The 18,677-nt window shown below is 37.9% G+C and overlaps 1 protein-coding gene across 2 annotated transcripts; it reads left to right on the forward strand.

Moving 5' to 3' along the window:
- Positions 1–937: 937 nt before the first annotated feature.
- On the forward strand, positions 938–16,497 carry taf3 (TAF3 RNA polymerase II, TATA box binding protein (TBP)-associated facto). Of its 2 annotated transcripts, none has more exons than XM_041795991.1 (7): positions 938–1,284; positions 1,686–1,928; positions 4,627–6,455; positions 6,532–6,614; positions 8,085–8,352; positions 8,592–8,698; positions 15,632–16,497. In XM_041795991.1, the coding sequence occupies exons 1-7, from the start codon at positions 1,119–1,121 to the stop codon at positions 15,744–15,746; spliced, it is 2,811 nt and encodes a 936-aa protein (XP_041651925.1). In that variant the 5' UTR covers positions 938–1,118; the 3' UTR covers positions 15,747–16,497. The 2 variants fall into 2 exon arrangements, with proteins under 2 accessions (XP_041651925.1, XP_041651927.1); XM_041795993.1 differs by having other exon boundaries at positions 8,085–8,337.
- The last annotated feature ends 2,180 nt before the right edge of the window (positions 16,498–18,677 follow it).

Below are 18,677 nucleotides of genomic sequence, written 5' to 3' on the forward strand. Positions count from 1 at the left end.
AACTTCAGTGGGAGTGCCATGAGGGGGAAAAAAAAGGAAACATACATAGGCAGGAGTTAAACCTATTGTGGGTCAGGAGTTAAAGGGTCTTGATAACAGCCCTAGAATCACAAGACAGATAACTCTTCTTGGTCTTAAGGGTTGAAAAATGGTTTGTGTGCGGATTAAAACATGGCAGCACATCGATGCAGTTCATCTGCAGAGATTTAAAAGGCAAAAGTTGATTTGTCTGAATAGCCAACAATAAGTCTCAGATGTGTAGCCTAAATAAATGAGGAAGGATTTAAAAAGTGATAGAGGGCGTTTAGGGCGTGTGGCTGATTTAAATATTAAAAGAGGCGATGTCCTACAGTCTGCATCAAAACAACACTAATAGGCAACATAATTCAGCCAAGCTCTTAAAAGACTTAAAAGGGGAACCTTTTAGGCCAAGCTTTAGTGAAATCACTGAAATTTTACCAAAAGAAACAAGGAAGATAAGTATTATCTAATTAGTGTATCCTAATTCTTGCCAGTTATAAAAATGACACTGTGTCCAGGTTAACACCTGTTGTATACTTAAAGCTTCGCTTAATGACTCCTCTTGCCACAGGCATCATCAAACGAAGCTGAAACAAACTGATTGGCGGAGTGTTTCACTCACGGAAACAGCGACTGTGAAATCTAAACTGGTCGTCGTTTGTTTTGAGCGTTAAAGCGTGTTCTTGAGCAAATACATGGTTGCTAGTTTACTTTAGGGTCGACCTTTGTCAGCCATAAGCAATGTAAAGCACTACTCAGCTTACATTCCACTCTCTGTGTTCAGAGAGGTTTGCTTAACCTACTTTAAGAGATACTGCGCATCTACAGCTGTTGATGAAGCGCTCGAACACGGCAGAGGTAGAAGGCAGGCGCTGAGTTGTGCGCATGTGCGGACTAGATTTCGGGGATGGGTCTATCGATGGAATCAAGATGGCGACTCGGGCGAAAGCGCCAATATATTTACTGAAGTAGATGTCCAAAATTAACCGCGGAAGCGGGTTTAACCAAGCCCTACAGGGTTTATGTGAAACATGAAGCCCGGAAGCATGTTTTGGAAGAGGAACTGACCGGAATTATCCCGTAACGAAGTCAGCGAGATGTGCGAGAGCTATGCCCGCTCGCTGCTGCGTGTTTCGGTGGCGCAGATCTGCCAGGCTCTGGGCTGGGATGCGGTTCAGCTCACTGCGTGCGATCTGCTGTCCGATGTGCTACATCGATATATCCAGCAGCTGGCCAGGGCCTGCCACCGCTACTCCGAGCTATGTGAGTGCTTCTTTCAGTGCCCAGATTACTTTTAAACCCATAAAACTGAAGTAGTAGATCACGTTGTTGTTGACTGACTCTGTAGCTGGCGCCCCCTAGCATAGGTGGATATGTCAAAAAGTACAGTAGTCAAACAGCAAAACAGCTTCTGTGTGGAGACATTATTGTGCCAGTTATGATCTACAGCTGTGGTCAGCACATTGTAAACAGTGTAGTCACATGCAGTAGCACTGTACTCATGCATTGTCTGCTGAAAGATTTAATCAATCCTACTGAAACCCATTGTGCAATACTTAACAACATCAGTCAGGACATCATCGTTAATTTGCAGCTTTGTCATTATTATTTAACCCTGAAGAAAATGGTGGGGTGTAACTGCTTGTTTTGATGGGTCATTTCAGATGGAAGAACAGATCCCGTCCTGGATGATGTAAGCCAAGCCTTCAGGTTGCTGGGAGTGAGTCTGAGTGAACTGGAGGACTATGTCCACAACCTGGAGCCTGTTGGTTTTGCCCATCAAACACCACTCTTTCCAGTCAGCAAAAACAACTTACTGCAGTTTCCTCAGCCCGGAGCCCGAGATGCAGAGGAAAGGAAGGATTACATTCCAGATTACATGCCACCTCTGGTCTCCTTACAAGAAGGTCAGTTCATATAATGGACAAGTAGTAATCTCTGAATGCACGTGAGTTGGTTGGGCTGCACAACAGTTTAAAATATTGTTGTCATTCAATGTGGCTGAATGCAAGATTCAATTTGCAGAAGTAGTATGTTTTATGAAGTTAAAACAGAGAAAAAACAACATTATATGAAAGAATTGCTTGCTGTAGAAAAGCCATGTCGTTATGAATTCTTGTAAAATTGAAAAGGTAATGCAAGAATTCTGATATCCATATTGAACTTTTAAAATACATCAAAATGGGCCAACATTACTGTTTTTTTCACATTATGCAGCTTTTGTGATTACTCTGTTTCCCACATATTAATAGTTTATTTTTACATGTTTCACTGGAAAACATGATTTGGAATCATTCACAGTTTCTTCAATACACAAGGAAACTACTGTACATCAGGCTGTTAGTGTTTATTGTATTTAAGTAGAAAAAGCACCTATGCACCTTTTAGGGCTGGGCAATTAATCGCTAATTAGGTTTAATCGCAATATCGCAATATGGCCTGCTGCTATTTTTAAATCGCAGAGGTGCAATATTTCTTTACCCTGAAATTTTTGTCAAACTACCAGTTCAGGACTTTTTTTTTTTTTTTGTAGCAGACACGTTATGCATTACATATCATGCAGTCATTCTAGTGGCATAAATTTAGAACAGTGTACCAAAAAAATCATATTTGCTTCATTTTTTTATGTTTTTCTTGTTAAAAATGAGAATTATATAAAAATGATTTTCTTAAATACAACAGTTCGTATCCAATTGCAAAACAAGTTTAAATAATCACAATTAGATATTTTATAAAATTGTTCAGCCCTAGTTTAATCTAATATTGTTTAGGTTATGGTATAGAATGAATTATTGCTTGTTTTTGAAGGAAAATACATGAGATGAGGAACTTAAGAAATAATCGGCTATTAAATCACAATCGTAATATTGGGTTAAAAAATGGCAGTTTGATTATTTTTCCAAATCATTCAGCCCTAACACCTTCACTACACTTTTCCAGATTAAGTACTTACATTTGTGTACCCACCACTTCAAATACAAATATGATTACTTTATAATATCATCAATGTTCTTAAAAATTATTTTGAAAGCTGTTTTTTTTGTCATGGCGTGTTCTTCATCCCTCCACTTGACAGTTTGTCAGTGCATAGTTTTCTTTCTCCTCTACTTCTGTCACTCTCATTAATGTTCAAATAAACTGGAGACCTGGCTCCAACTTTGACTACAAACTTACATAATGAGAGGCTAACATGCTTAAAATGATACTGAGTACAATATCTGCAATGATTTATGAGTCTGAGTACTTAGGCTTGATTTCGCAGTAAGTATGTACAGAATAAAAGTCAGTGAAATAAACATGATCATTAAAACATTATGAATTTGAACATGCAGCTCTTTTCAGGAATCACAACAAAACCTTTAATGTGTGGCTAATGTTGTTAAACTGCACTTTGAGTTTTAGCTTGACCGTCTTAATAATGTGGCTGCTGAATTTGTATGTATGTATTCTTGGGTTGGGGAAAATGTGTTTGAATGACCCCTGATGTTAACCTGAATTTGTTAAGACTAAGATTATAAAAAATGTACTTTTCAAGACCACATGTTTTGAAATGACAAGATCTTCCAACTTTTAATGATCAGTAATATCATGAAGCACCAAAAGCTTAAAAATGTAAGATCTCCGGTCATAAGTTAAATCTACAGCTCTTAGACCAAAGAGAGAAAAACCTTTGTAAATTCCACAAATATGTTTATGGACCAAAAAATTGCCACTGTGTTTTTGCAATTTCGACCGTGCTAACTTTTTAAAGATGTATATTCTGGGCTTCTTATGACTGTATTTTAGAGTAGGGCTGGGCAATTAATTGAAAATTAGATTATATCACAATATGGCCTGCTGCAATTTCCAAATCGCAAAAGGTGCAATATTTCTTTGACCTGTGACTTGTGTCAAAATTTCAGTTTAAAACTTTTTTTTTTTGCAGCGGCGATGTTATGCATGACATATCATGCAATCATTCAGGTGACATTTTTTTGAATAGTCCACCAAAAAAATCCTACCTTCTTCATTTTTGTAGTTTTATCTTATTAAATTTAAGAATGACAAAAACCCTTCAATGCAATAATTCATATCCAATTTGCAATATTAGTCAAAATCATCAGAATTTGACACTATAAAAGAATTGTTCAGCCGTTGTTTAGGAACAAAAGAGAGTTAAGGAATAATTGCATATCAAATCGCAATTGCAATATTGGGGGAAAAAAATCGCAGTTAGATTATTTTCCAAAATTGTTAAGCCCTGTTTTAGACAGGACACTGGGTAGAGTTGGACATTGGGATGAGAGTTGGGGAGAGACATGCTGGAAAGGAGCCATGGGCCAGACCTAAACCTGACTGCTAGGCCATCTGCACCCCGGACTGTGCTATTTTTTTAGTTATATAAAAAAAAAAATAAAAAAAAAATAACCCAGATTTGTGTTTCATGGGATTAAATTTACATTTTTGTAGCAGTGGTAGGAAAGGAAGTTTCAGTGGTCTTGATATTTTTTAGAATCATATCAAAATATAAAATCTGGTCTTGTTAAATCCCTAGCTAAGGCAAATAATCAGATGGGAAGAAATTGAAACTCAGTTAAACTCATGCTTTGTCCCTTTTGTCTGCAGAAGAGGAAGAGGAGGAGGTTCTTGCTGACATGGGCACCTCAGCTGAAGCCATGCAGGTGGCCATGGAAGAGGATGAGGAGGACATGGATGAAGATGAGACTGTCAATGATGAGAATCACCCCTTGAAGCGGCACCTGGACAGTCCAGATGCAGCTATGGGCATGATGCCTACCTCCAAGAGACCGCGCATGTATCCTGGCCTCAGCCCAGAGTGGGGGGTCGAGCCCAGGGAGCCCCTTACCTCTCTCAACCCTCAACGTGTTCCCCCAGGAATGCTTCCCTCTCACGACACCCTCGACCCTTTGTCACCCGAAACACCCTCTGGAGCCCTGCCTTCCTTCAGACCTCAGCCAGTTGTACCAAAACACTCTGATCAGAAGGGTCTCACCACTCCAGGAAGAAAGCCTAAGGTGTCGTCCCCTGGCAGACAACGAACGAAGTCCCCTAAAGGGGTCCCTTCTGTTCCAGTAGGCAGCAGTCCCATCCACTCTCCAAAGCCGTCTAAGGAGAGGAAGAAATCTCCAGGCAGGACCAAGAGTCCTAAAAGCCCCAAGAGCCCAAAGATGGGTTCAGCCAAAGCATCCCAACCTCAGAGCAAAGCAGACAGCATGCATAAGCTGCCACTGTCTGCTCTGAGTGAGAGGATGGGCAAAGAAAACATCCATATGCGACTGAATATGGAGGACAGAGACTTGGCTGAGGGTCCTTTTAAGAAACTAGAGCCTGATAACACAGCCATTGATGACTCCATCGATGCTGTGATTGCCAGAGCATGTGCTGAGCGGGAACCTGATCCTTTTGCGTTCTCCTCAGGCTCCGATTCAGACAGCAATGGATTCTCCAGCCCAAGGAGGCTTACCATCATGGAGCCGACTACACCCAAAGCTTTGATCGGGGCCAGTAACTCTTTAAAGGACACGTCAACACCACTTCACCTACAGGGACACCCAGGCCTTGGAAATTGGACTATGGATGATTCAATCAATGAGGTGATCCGAAAGGTCAATCAAGGCGGTCCATCTGCAGCCCAGCCAAGCCAGGGAAGCTTCGTATCGTCTGGATCTGCCTCCCCACCAACTCCTGAACCTCTCCTTAAGATGTTTGAGGAGAAGAACAAGATGGTGTCATCAGTGGATGTAAAGAAAAAACTGAAGAAGGAGCTCAAAACTAAAATAAAGAAGAAGGAGAAAGACAAGCCAAAAGACAAGGACCGGGAGAAGGAGAAGGGCAAATTAAAAGAGAAGAACAAGGACAAGAACAGGGATAAATCCAAGGAGTTTTCCAAGGATGTCAAGATGCCCTGGAAGGAGTTTGGAATAAAAGATGGGGAGCTCTTCCTTCAGAGGGACTTTTCTTTAGCTGAGGGCTCCATTAAGATAAAATCCAGAGATGGAGATGGACTTAAGAAAGAGAAGGAGAAACACAAAGACAAAAAGAAAGATAAAGAAAAGAGTAAAAAGGACAAAGACAAGAAGGACAAGGGTAAAGACCGGAGCAAGGAGGACAGACAGAAACAATCTGCGTTAGCTCCCTTTGCTCTGGGGGAAATTCCTCCTCTATTCAGCCCCTCTGCCTGTCTTCGCATCCCCTCCATGCTTCCTCCTTTGGCCCCAATCCTCCAGGATAAAGAAGTAAAGAGCAAAGAAAAAGACAAGAAAAAGGACAAGAAGGAGAAAAAGAAAAAGAAAGACAAAGAAAAGGATAAAGAGCGAGAGAAGGCCAAAGAGAAGGAGAGGGAGAAGGAGGAGAAGAGAAAAGAAAAGGAGAAGGAAAAGGAAAAACGAGAGAAGGAGAAAGAAAAGGAGAAGGAGAGAATACGATTGGAGAAGGTAACTTTTTGTCTTGTTATGTTGTGTTGGTTTTAGAGTGTCACTGAAACTTATTTTGTGTCTCCTGCTTCACCAGGTGAAAGTAGAAACTCCAACAACTCTGCCGTCTCCAGTCATTCCCAGACTGACGCTCAGGGTGGGAGCAGGCCAAGACAAAATGTAAGCATTATAAGTGGCTGTTGCCTGTCAAATTTCATGTTGAAATTTCTCACATTACAGCTCCATTGCTTACGCTTTTTTGAAAAACAATCTATTGCATCTTTTGCATTATTATATTCCCAGCCTGTGTCAAGCCTTGATACCGGTTTCATGTCAGCAGAAATGGGTCTAATCATTATGGTTCATGTTTTGATTATTTAAAGCCACTGTAAGGAGTTTATAGCTGGTTATGAAACAGACCAAAATTAATATTGATTCCTTTTTATGAGTAACAAAAGCAAACAAGATCATCAGGATAAAAAATGATTACTTCCAGGTGCTACAGGGCAGGTGTTGGACTAAGCAAGTTACAGCAGCACTGATTTATTCCTCAAGTTACTGCACATTAAATCTTTCTCTTCAAGAAGGACAGCACTGCACATTGACTGTTTATCTCCCTTGTATTTTTACAATCATGATTATGCGTAATGTCAGGCTGTACGATTCCCTCATGGGGTAATATTTCCCCATTGTCATCAACATCATAGTGCAGCAGCAAAATTTTACTATACATATAAACACAAAAATGCTTTATCTAAGATATCTGCTCAAAACAATGTTTTCAACAGACACAATTTACCACCACAGCCTTGAATTTCTCATGTTGCCTATTAGCTAGTATAGCACCACCTGTACTGTTGTTTACATGAACAGTTCCTGGAGGGGACAGGAGTGTTTATCAGTTGGAAGTTTCTGTGTAAAAAAAGTTTATTTTAAAAGATAGATGCTATCATTTCCAAAACTCATAGCATGAATTTCTCAAACAACAGTCTGCATTGAACAAATACTATTATTAATCATTTATTATTCAGCCTATAGAGGAGATTTCATGGCACAAAACATTTTGTAATATCCTCTTATAAGAAATCTCACAAAGTACGGTAAATAAAGTGCTTGTCAATAATGTAGGACGTTTAGGCCCTGATATTTTCATGAACTTGTCTTTTTACACACACACACCTCTCCTCAGAGTATTTTTGGCTGGTAGATGTCTACGCATGTTTTGACAGTACAAGTACAACATGATAACCATAATACAGACAATGGAGGTGAGCTGTGGCAAGTGTAAAGCAGTTTAATTTCATTCAACCTTGCCCACTCAGTCCTGGTAATTGTTCCACTAGCTGTTACCTGACATTTCAAAGGGAGTTGGCAGGAAAACGTTCAGCTGTTAGCATTAACACATGTAGCCCATCTTGAAAATATTGGGACATTTTCAAGATTGCTGTGCATGTCTCTTAGTTTTTCTTTATTTTTGCTTATAAGAAGAAAAAACAACAGCAAAATCCTGTCTTTCTTTTCTGGGATAATTCTGAATCCATTTGAACAAAAACAACAAAACTACTGAATATACCCACGTTCTAGAAATGCCACTAGGCCACAATGTTATATTGCCAGTGTTAACTTTTATTCTTCTCTTTCTTTTTCCAGTGTCATCAGCAAAGTTGTTCCAAATTCAGAACCCAAGACGCCAGCACCTAAGATGCCAGCCGCAAAGTCTGGCCCTGGGAATCGTCCTCGGACCCCCCCTCCACCTCCAATACTCTCTCCTGTGTTACCCACTCTACCTGTGCCTCCACCTCCTCTACCACCAGCTTCTGCCACAGCGCTGCTCTCTCCTGCACCCATGCTTTCTCCTGCGGCATCCTTCAAAGCACCAGTCCGAAGCGTCGTAACCGAGACCGTCAGTAACTACGTCGTGAGTGTCGACTCACCACATTTATTCACTTTCAATTTATACTTTTTCAGAACAGTGTTTTTATTTTAAGTGTATTACTGTTAAGTAAAAATGATGTGCAGTGTCTTGATGAATGGTTTAGTAATTACGCTAAAGTAGACTTAGTGGCTATTTTTGTCATTTTTGTCCTTTTTGTCACTTATCTGCATTATTTAGTTAACTTTAATTTCTAATGCTTCCTGTTATATCTATTCCCAAAGATCCGAGATGAATGGGGAAACAAGATCTGGATTTGTCCTGGATGCAACAAACCTGATGATGGCAGTCTCATGATAGGATGTGATGACTGCGATGATTGGTATCATTGGTAAGAGACTTGTTTTCTTGTTTTTGTTTTTATTTCTCATCTTTGTTGTACCATTGTGTTTTGTGTATGTTTTTTTTTAGTTTGCATAGTTGATGGTTAAGTTCTGGACAGTTGTTCCCATTTATTAAAGCTTCAGTTCAGTGATCTGTGTTGGTGCCTGTTGGTGAAAAGTTGAGTTTTTGTATTGCATAACGATCCATAGTTTGGTATTGTGATTTAGTTTTGGTGTTTTTATTTACCAAGACTTTGGTATAGTGCAGAAATACTGCGGCATGTTTGTCTTTTATTTTAAGAAATGTGAAATTGGCCAGTGAAACAATCTTTGCAGCTTAGTCGGAGAAAAATTGAACATATTTAATCATGTCATAATGCACCAATCCTTGGACAAATAGTGCTTATCTGCGAATGCATAGAGCAGAGTCTAAGCATAAGATAAATTTATAGACTTTGTACTGCTGACTGATTTAAGTTAATTACACTTATTGTTTTTTGTTATTTAAGGCATTTCAACTGCTTTGCTTTTTGTACACAGTGAAGAATACTTTCCTTTTTTACCAGTCTGTCAGTGGCAACATTTTTTGTTTTCAGAGAAGTTGAACAAGAAAGGGAATAAATTTATGAAAAGAGGGAAAGGGAAACCTATTTTTTTGTGCAATTTTTACTAGATGGTTTTGCCTTTGAAGGATAATCAAACTTTTTTTCAGCAATTCAACATTTCTTTTTGATGCACAGGCCAAAACATGATGTTTATTCACCTCAAATAGATGTTTAATGCAACTGGATAAAGGATTTAAGCAAAGTAGGCCTTGTTCAAGTAGAGAATGCTTTGAAGGGACATCCTCATTTGTCTGTAATCAGTTGCATTTTTCACTCTCACTTTCCTGCTAACGTAAGCATCAAGAAACAGACTTTTTTTTGTTTCCTCGTCGCAATGTTCAGTACTTTTATGGCCTTTTTGCTTATAATGACAGATCAGCTGAAGAGGGACAGGATGGGCAAGGAGGAGTGAGTTGAGTAATCACGTACTGAGGGGTTTAGGTTATTGTTGAACCTGGAGCCATTATTTTGAGGAGTGTAGCCTCCAAATGTGTGGCACTTTGTCTATTGACTGAGCTACAGCACCCCTTAAAAATGTCCAGCCAGGAGTTTAGATCCGTCTTACTTCATGGGATGATTTGTTAGTGTTCATGAAGACAATAGTCACTTAAAACTGTAATCCAAGGTAAGTACACAATTGGAAAATACCACAAAGAGCTGGGTTAGACAACTCAGAGACATCGGTTTGATTAAACTAGAATTTGAAATTATCAAATGGCAAAATTTTCTCTAAATGCAGGATGGCGTATGACTCAACAGTGTAGCAGATTATGGCTTTTGTAAAGCTCATTTTGTTTCAAAACTTTATTATCATTATTAGAATATTGTAAGAAAAATCACAAATATTTCCAACACCAAAATTGTCAACTAATTTTTAAGATATGCAGTATGGTTAAAAAAAAGTTTTTTTAAAGCCTTAAGTTTAAAAGAATTAATTTAGAATTGACAAGATTTTAGGAATTGAAGATTCAGGGTTATTTCGGGACTGCAGAAAATGGTTATGGACTAGGGTCAGCAAAAAAAAATGCTGTGCACTTTGAGAATAAAGTCGTAATGATGAGACTGTCTAAAATGCCATGAATCAGTAAACTTTTGCAACTATATTTCAGAATAAGATTCAACAATAGTTTCCCTTTTTAGCTCATAATGTATGGTTGTCTCCACCCACTGTTTGTAATAATCTAATAAGGTTTGACTTTATTCCTGACATTTTGACTTTAAACCTGAAACTATAGTTCAAGACCCTGTAAAGTGAAAATGAATCTGTATTTAGGTTTGTTGGTAACAGCTCACTGTGTTATAAACCCCTAAATCAAATTTCATTCAAATAAAACATCTCTAAGTTAATAAAATTTAGCTTCAAAATTATGAAAAATGAGGCAGTAGAATCTTCTCCAGGATGGTGTGGGCGTGTCTGTTGAATGAGCTGAAGCCACGCCCACTCAGGAGAAACATGATCCTCTCAGATTAAACAAATGTTTAAATCTGAATGGAGGAAAGCACTCATGCTAATAATTTTGTAGGCAAACCAAGCGGCAACCTCTGGACCTGAAAAATGAAGCCAATGCGGAAGTGCAAAAAATTGCAATACAGCGAGTGTCCACTTGAGGCTGGCTGCAGGAATACCAGAATTCCCGCCTGAACACCTGTTAAACAGCCGGTTTTTACACTAGAAATAAACTGGTTCAAAATACCAAACATGTCTCATTAGCTAGTGTCTTATTGTGCTCCCACGGTAGGGGGGGTGCATTTTTTTGTACAGTCTAAATCCAGAATTCAGTCACATGTGGATCTCAGTGTTTTCACATGTTTACAGCAACCATATTCCAGCAAATCAAATGTGTAAAGACAAAAACTTTGGATTTAACTTTACAGGGTTTTTCAACTTTATTCTTGTCATTTTGAATCTTTTTACCACATTTTGACTTCACTCTTGAAACTGTATTTGAATGTTATTCTTGACATTTTGACTTTATTTTTAACACTTAAGCTTTTTTCCCCTGCCATTTCCCCTTTTAATGTTGACGTGAAAAGCATAATTTTATCCCTCACTCCTGTCCCTATTCCTCATAAGAGACGACATCATCTGCATAGAGAGTATTTCTTTGGTATTCTCACATTATTTGAATCTGTTTATTTCTTCAAACTCCCCCACTTTCAGCCAATAATGGCTCAAGAGGTTAAGCAAAAAAGAAGGCTTCACAGCCTGGCATCATGCCAAGAAATGAACCCATGCATCATGTTTTAGAGAACTGGACATGAGCTCATTCAGGGTTGGAATAAATCTGCGTCTCCCACACAGTTTAATTCTAACCAGTGTGCAGGTTTATTTTCTAGTTTATCATTGTTGGGAGAAAAGCTGTTTAGTGTGAAATAAAACATTGCCCTTTTTTGTCCATAATTACTGCTGTTGCAAAGGAAGTGACATTTCTTCCAACCAGTCAGCAGACTGCAGTGAGTCTAGTTCCACCTTTTCGGGTCAGATAGGTATGTTATGATAGCAGTAGGGTGGTACACGTCAGTTATTTGGAACCTTTACCAACATCCAACAGTGTAAAAATAACTGCGTACCCAATGGAACTGCACATTCCACTTATTGGTGAAAACACAGATTTACAGTCTCTTTGATTGATAGGAAGACCAATGTATATGTAAGTAATGACAGTAGACGTGCTACTGAAAACATACTGGTCAAAGTCTGACAGCAGAACTCTGACCTGAGTCACTCAGATCTTTGGTGCTTCTCCCTTTTATAAACTCCTAGTGAACTTAGTCATTCTTGTGCAGAATCTAAAAGCACAGGGTTGCACTTCCTTTGTCTGAGAAGGTTGGTAATAATATTTTGTCAAAATAATTTACTGAGGGTTGAACTGTACCATAAAAACACCCTCTTGTCTCCATATGAATGTTGGGAGTTTCTTCTGGCTTTGGGATTTTCTTTTTCTTTTTTTTTTTTTTTTTTAAAGTTTTGCACATTTGCTGTCATAGTATGTATTTTCTGGATGCTTGTGGTTTGTCTGAAGAGACTCATATGTAGAGGAACACTTAAAGGATTGAAGAAACATCACAGTGAGGCTTTTGGGGCTTTTTATGACTATTTCTAGAGAGGAGGACAGCAAATAGAGCCCCCAAGAAGAAAATACAATCTCTTGATCAGACTTTGTTTTGGGTCGTCATGTTTTGATGCTACCAAATGATAGATCTGAGCTCTATTATCTTATTGCTCTGTTATTTAACGGTTGAAATGGTCAATTTTTTTGAAATTTTTGAGTCTTGAAGGAACATCTTTTTCAAAAACCCTTTATACTTCAGAAAAGTTCAATGATAAAGGAAATTCTTGTTAGATTCCTCAAACACTGCAGTCACTGCACTTACAAGAGAGAGACTGTATAATGAAGTTCCAACAGTATGAAGGTTAAGTGCAAAGAAACGGACAAATAGAGGTATGACAAGTTGAGTAACAAAGTAATAAAAGTAGACTTTCAAAGATAGTTTTGGCAGCTATATAGGGAGCGATTATGTATTTTTCAAATGAAGCACCAGAAATGATAAAGGCAGAAAAGCATATGAAATTAAAGATGCTTGTACATGACAAAAGGAAAAATGGATGATGGTGATAGTTTTGTGAAAGTAATTTTGCACGTTTCTAACATTAAAAATTACTATTTCACACGGTAATGCAATATACAAAAATTTAGTTTGATAGAGCAGGATAGTGCAAATTTGTGCTTCTATTTACTTTAGTCTGATTAATTATTTTTTGACATTATATAAGAACATGAATACAACTTATATATTTCTCAAGAATTTAAAACAACTTTCCTGTAGTTGGTATGGGAACATAAATCAGATTCTCTTTAACCTCAACATAACGAGCTATTCAGGCCAAGGTTGTCTACATTTTAGGATACCTCAATACTTTTTCATTAGCGCTTGTTTAAAAACAAGGCAATCTGTTTCTTTCACAAACATAATGAAACTTTAATATGAAGTACAAATGGAATTGAATGAAATGTCAAAAATTACAGGCAAACTCTTGCATAGTCTAAATCGTACAAAAATATCAACATTTTTCACTTTAGGTCTGGTTATAAGACTGCACTGCTCTATAAAGACTGTGTTTAGTCTTGGTTTTATTTATAGTGTAGTATCTAATAAAAGTTCATACTCCAGTACTTTTCAATACCGTATTTTTTAACAGTATTTTCTTCAGTTCTTTTTAATAAATGAATGATGGTATTAAAAGTGAAGATGCTTTAAAACATGTATTTCATAATATAGCTACATAAAAGGGAGATAAACAGGCCGCACAGCGGTGCAGGGTTTAGCGCTGTTGCCTCAGAATAAGAAGGTTCCTGGTTTGAGCCCTGGTCTGGGCAGGGTTTGCATGCATGGATTCTATCTAAGTACTGTGGCTTCCTCCCACAGACTAAAGGCATGCTCGTTAGGTAAAATGGTAATTCTAAATCAGCTCTGACTCTTAATTGGCTCCTTTATCAGTTTAAATTTTAACAGCTATTTTTAATTTTAGTCTCAGTCTTTGTCTTAGGATTAAATGCCATTTAGTTTTGGTCAAATTTTAGTCATTTCTACCCTTTATAGTTTTAGTCTAGTTTTAGTTAATGGAAACTCCACATTTTTGTCTAATTTTAGTTCATATAAAGTTCTTACATTTTAGTTTTTACTTGAAGCCAAAGCATTTATTATCTTGCCTAAATCTGGTACCAGATCTGCCCCCTGCAAAACCTGGAGTCCCGGCTTTCTACTGCTGAGAGGGCTGGTCGATTATGGGTAAAATCAAAATCACGATTAAATTAACTTTTTACCTCATTCAAGATCAATAAACGATTATTCTACCTCCAACTCTGCTTGTTCTGTAAATATTTTTAGAATTTTAAAACAAATGACTGACAGAGCATGCACAGATTAACAATTTATGGTTATTTATTTAAACAATTTGGAAAAACAGCTGAGATGGGTATTTTAGGAAAAAATCAAATTTTTCCAAGAAAAGTAGAAAATAAACAACTTGTATTTCTTGCCAACAAAATAAATTCTTTTTAAACTTTTGTATAAGAAGTACAAAATAACATTGCTGCTCACTTTGCACAGTTGGCTCTGTGGTACATAAGTAGAGAGAGAGAGAGAATTTCAAGGACAAATAATTGAGATAATTGACACGGCAGGTTTACATGGGTTAGAGGCTCTAAATGTCAGTTTTGATTATTTTTCGATTAATTGCCCAGCTCTAGCTGAGAGGCAGAATAGCATGGTATTTTGACAGATTTAACCACAGTGGAGAAATATCATGGATTTTGTATGTCAGACAAAAACTAAATTACATTTTAGTCTAGTTCTAGTTATCTTCATGAAAACTAAACATACTTTTTATCAATTTTAGTCACCAGGGATCTATTTTGGCTAGTCTTAGTCTAGTTTTTCTCATGGAAAAAAGTGTCAACTAACATTTTAGTCATAGTTCTAGTTGACCAAATTAACACTGTTCTACCCTGTGATTGACCTGTGACCGGTCCAGTGTACCTCACCTCTCGCCTGATGACAGCTGGGATGGGCTCCAGCCCCCAGTGACCCCAAAATGGGATAAGTTGTGTCGAATATGGATGGAAGAAAGGGCCGAACCTTTCCAATAAAAAAAAAAAAGAGCATGTTACATTCATCACGGGCCAATCAGAGCATTTAAACATAGCGTAGTAGGAGTGTGCCATCCCAGAGAGTAAACTACATAATGTGTGCTGACCATATCATTGTTGTACCATCAGTGGGGCCAGTTGCCCAGGTAGCTTCAGTGTTTTGCTGAAGCTGGTTTGGAAGTGAACAAAAACATCTTTTCAACTAAGAAAAGCTTTCAGTGTGGTTCTTTGGTCTTTTGATAAAGAAATGATGTCCAGTTCTGATAAAACTGCTGCCATAGCTGCACTACACTCCTCTCTTCACCTGCAGCCATTATTTACAGGCTGGCAGTGCAACTAAACCACGTCTGTAGCTAACGTCTCTTTCTCCTCAAAGGATGCTGATTTGTCTAGTCACTCTTTGAGTCAATCTCTCAACCCTGTTTTTGACTCTATCCACTGTCCTCCTCTCTAATTAAAGACATAAAAAGCCCAAAAATATCTAAAGAAAAAAATCTGGTATAATGACAACCCTACCTGAGATATAAACATTCAGGGATATTTTTTGCTCCATTAAATTGCATGTTTGCAGTTTATTTGGCAATAGTTATTTTCACCTCAGCTGTGTCATTAGAAAAAAAGAAGCATAACTTCATTTTTCATTCTTGTCACTGACCTGAATTCTCTCCTTGTCTTTTCTCTGCAGGCCTTGTGTCGGGATCCTTACTGCCCCTCCCGAGGACCAGCCGTGGTTCTGTGTGAAATGTTCAAACAAGAAGAAGGACAAAAAACACAAGAAAAGGAAACACAAACCACACTGAGACTATGCAAAAAAGCACATACTTTGGACTGTTTTTTGGACTTAAAGCCATCACTGAACACTTGTGGCACTGCTGTAAAATAAAAGAGAAAGTTTAAACTGTGGCTGATGATGGCATCGGATGATTTTTCTAATCATGTCAGCCATGATGATTTGTGAGTTGGAATGAAAAAAAAAAAAAGACAGGCTTTAACCAGCACATAAACAGCCTTAGCTCTCATGTGGAGCTCTGTGGTTTCCCCTTTTTCACCTGTAAATTGTTTGCTTGTTTCCACTCGTAGGAAATCACACTTATGTTTGTATAAAAAGACCATGATGATGACTTCAAGAAGAGAGCTTGACGAAGCAGAATCAGAAATCAACTAACATCCACTGTCTTTATTTCTGTCCCCTTTGTGTTGCCACAGAAGGAAAAACCTCCAACCTCTCCCCAGTTTTCTGCAGTATCATTAAATGTCATGTATATAATGATGATGGCATCAGGTGTGTATAAATGTGTCAATACCAACCTCCAAGCCAAGTGCATTTGTTCTTAGGATTCTGACATAAATCCATTTCAGATATTGGTTTTTAACTCAAATTATTTTCTGTAATTTCTGTACATTTTTTAAATTTAAAGTTTGTATTTTTATTTTTTTTTCTTCATATGGATTTGTCCAGGAGTCATACTGTAGCTGTGCTTGTATTGTGATTAATTTTGCTGATATTTCAATATTAAAGATAAACAGTCTGTGTGCTCACAGACTTTAAGATGGAAATCTCATGATCATCAATACTCTACCGACTTTCTTACTTTTGTCAGCCTGGATGGGCGTCTACGTTTACCCCACAAACCGTTTTCATCTTTTTTCATGTGCTGCCTTTTTGCATTTGCTTGCCATTAAGAAAGATTCAGTTCCCTCAAGATTTAAAAAAAATCTTGAGTGAGATTTTCAAAACTCAAGCACATTAAATGTAAGGTACATTTTCATGTAATTAATCCATGCTCAAATCCCCACTGTCTGATTAGCAATATATATATATATATATATATATATATATATATTAGTCCTTTTCCATGCATATGCTCGTTCATGAGGCATTTTTCTGCTGTTTAGGTGTTTCCCACAGCAGCATAGACTGCAAACAGACGAGGGAAGGAAAAAAGGATTGTAAAATGACTTTAAGATTTACAGGTGCATCTCAAAAAATAATGCCGTCTGTGGTTCAGGATTGGCTCAACAGCTGTAGTTCATTTCCCGGACCCGTCTGTGTGTGGTGGCTCTTGATCCACCGACTCCAGCCTCAGTCCGCTATTTGTGAATCTCCCCTGAGTTCTTGAATCGGCTTTGCTTGACGATCCGCTGAAGGCTGCACTCATCCCTGTTACTTGTGCACCTTTTCTTCCAGTCAACTTTACATAAATGTATAGATGTTTAACCCTTGAACTGCCCAGGGTCTCCATACATGTAAACCCGCTCGCAGGTAAAAATGACCTTTTATTAGAGTGTTGATTTTCATAGAGAAGGCTGATGAAGAACAATTATCTAACCACAGACAATGATGATCACAGACAGATAACTGGATCACTGTCAGATCATGATCCATCACACCCAAATTTGTCCCAGGACTGACAGTTTAGTCCTGAAATTTCCCCAACATCAGGTTTTTCTTCAGTCAGTGCACTGAGCATTCAATTAGGTCTGTGAATGTTTGGACAGCGACAACATTTTTGTCATTTTGCTGCTCTTTACCACCACAGTGGGTTTAAAATAAAGCAATGTGTGATTGGAGTGTAGACTGAATGTTGTGTTAAGATATTTTTAAAACTTGGGATTACTGGAATCAAACCTGATGAAATTCACATGAAAACCAAAAAGCATAGAGCCTACTAGTGCAAAAAAAAAAAAAAAAAAAAAATCAAGGCTCATTTAATCATCCCTGGAAAGGGTAGTTTGTTTTGTAGTCATCAGTCTAACATACACCCAGACCCAAATACAGCATAAAGACACAATAAATAAAACACATAAGAACTAACACATGTACACATTTAATCATGTAAAAAGCCGATGGCAGCAGGGACAAATGTTTTTTTACTCTTTTAGTTCTGCATACTGATAAACTGAATCTGTGACCAGATGATACTTCAGCTTGAACTCCAAACAGAGGGTGCCTTTGATCAGGCAGGATCAACTGGGCCTTCTTGAGGGTCTTCACTTTGTACAAATGACTTGGGTCAGATTGAAACTTAAATTTCCCCACCCACTCTTACAATGCCCCTGTTGCGATTCACAACACTAGAACAGCCATCAGGTAAAATTTACCCAAGGTTGTTCTTCAATTGTGTGACTTCATATTGGGAAAAAAAATGTGAAGTTTTTCAGTCTTTGACTTTTCCTAAAAGTAGCACTTGGTGTCATAAAAAGTGGCTAGGTAAACCCAAATGTGTACCTAGAACCACCATCCAAGTCAAATTTACCCAGTAAGAAACCATTAATTTTCCCTCTGTTTAATTCCACTACAGCAGATACAACAATGATGCTGCCATGAAAATACATCCTCTCTTATGCTGCACTGCTTAATCGCAAATAATTATTTACTCATTGCTTTGAGTGAAGAAGAATGTGATGATGGGGAAGTTTCGGGACTGAGAGATCAGCTCTAAGATGGTTTGTATGTGATGGATCATCATCTGACAGTGATAGTTCTCTTTCTGTGGTTAATGAGCTTCTCACTGTTAGTGGTTAATTAATTGTTTTTAATCTCTCTCTTTGTGAAAACCATGCACTTGAGTAACAGGTCAATTTTAGAAGCAGTTCTAGTGTTCATTTACGGTACAGTGACCTAGACGTGCAATACAAAATTACAACGTCTGAAACACTTTTATAAAGCTTGACACAAATTAACATTGCCAAAACATTTTACACTTTATAAAACAAATCTACATTAGCAT

Source organism: Cheilinus undulatus, linkage group 9 (genome assembly GCF_018320785.1).
Source record: "Cheilinus undulatus linkage group 9, ASM1832078v1, whole genome shotgun sequence".
NCBI classification, from domain to species: Eukaryota; Metazoa; Chordata; class Actinopteri; order Labriformes; family Labridae; genus Cheilinus; species Cheilinus undulatus.

Bases quoted from the DNA above. Each gene is read 5' to 3' on its own strand.
- taf3 (XM_041795991.1), top strand. From the start codon at position 1,119: ATGTGCGAGAGCTATGCCCGCTCGCTGCTGCGTGTTTCGGTGGCGCAG. The intron at 1,285-1,685 runs GTGAGTGCTTCT...GGGTCATTTCAG, and splicing joins CCACCGCTACTCCGAGCTAT to ATGGAAGAACAGATCCCGTC. The intron at 8,353-8,591 runs GTGAGTGTCGAC...CTATTCCCAAAG, and splicing joins AGACCGTCAGTAACTACGTC to ATCCGAGATGAATGGGGAAA.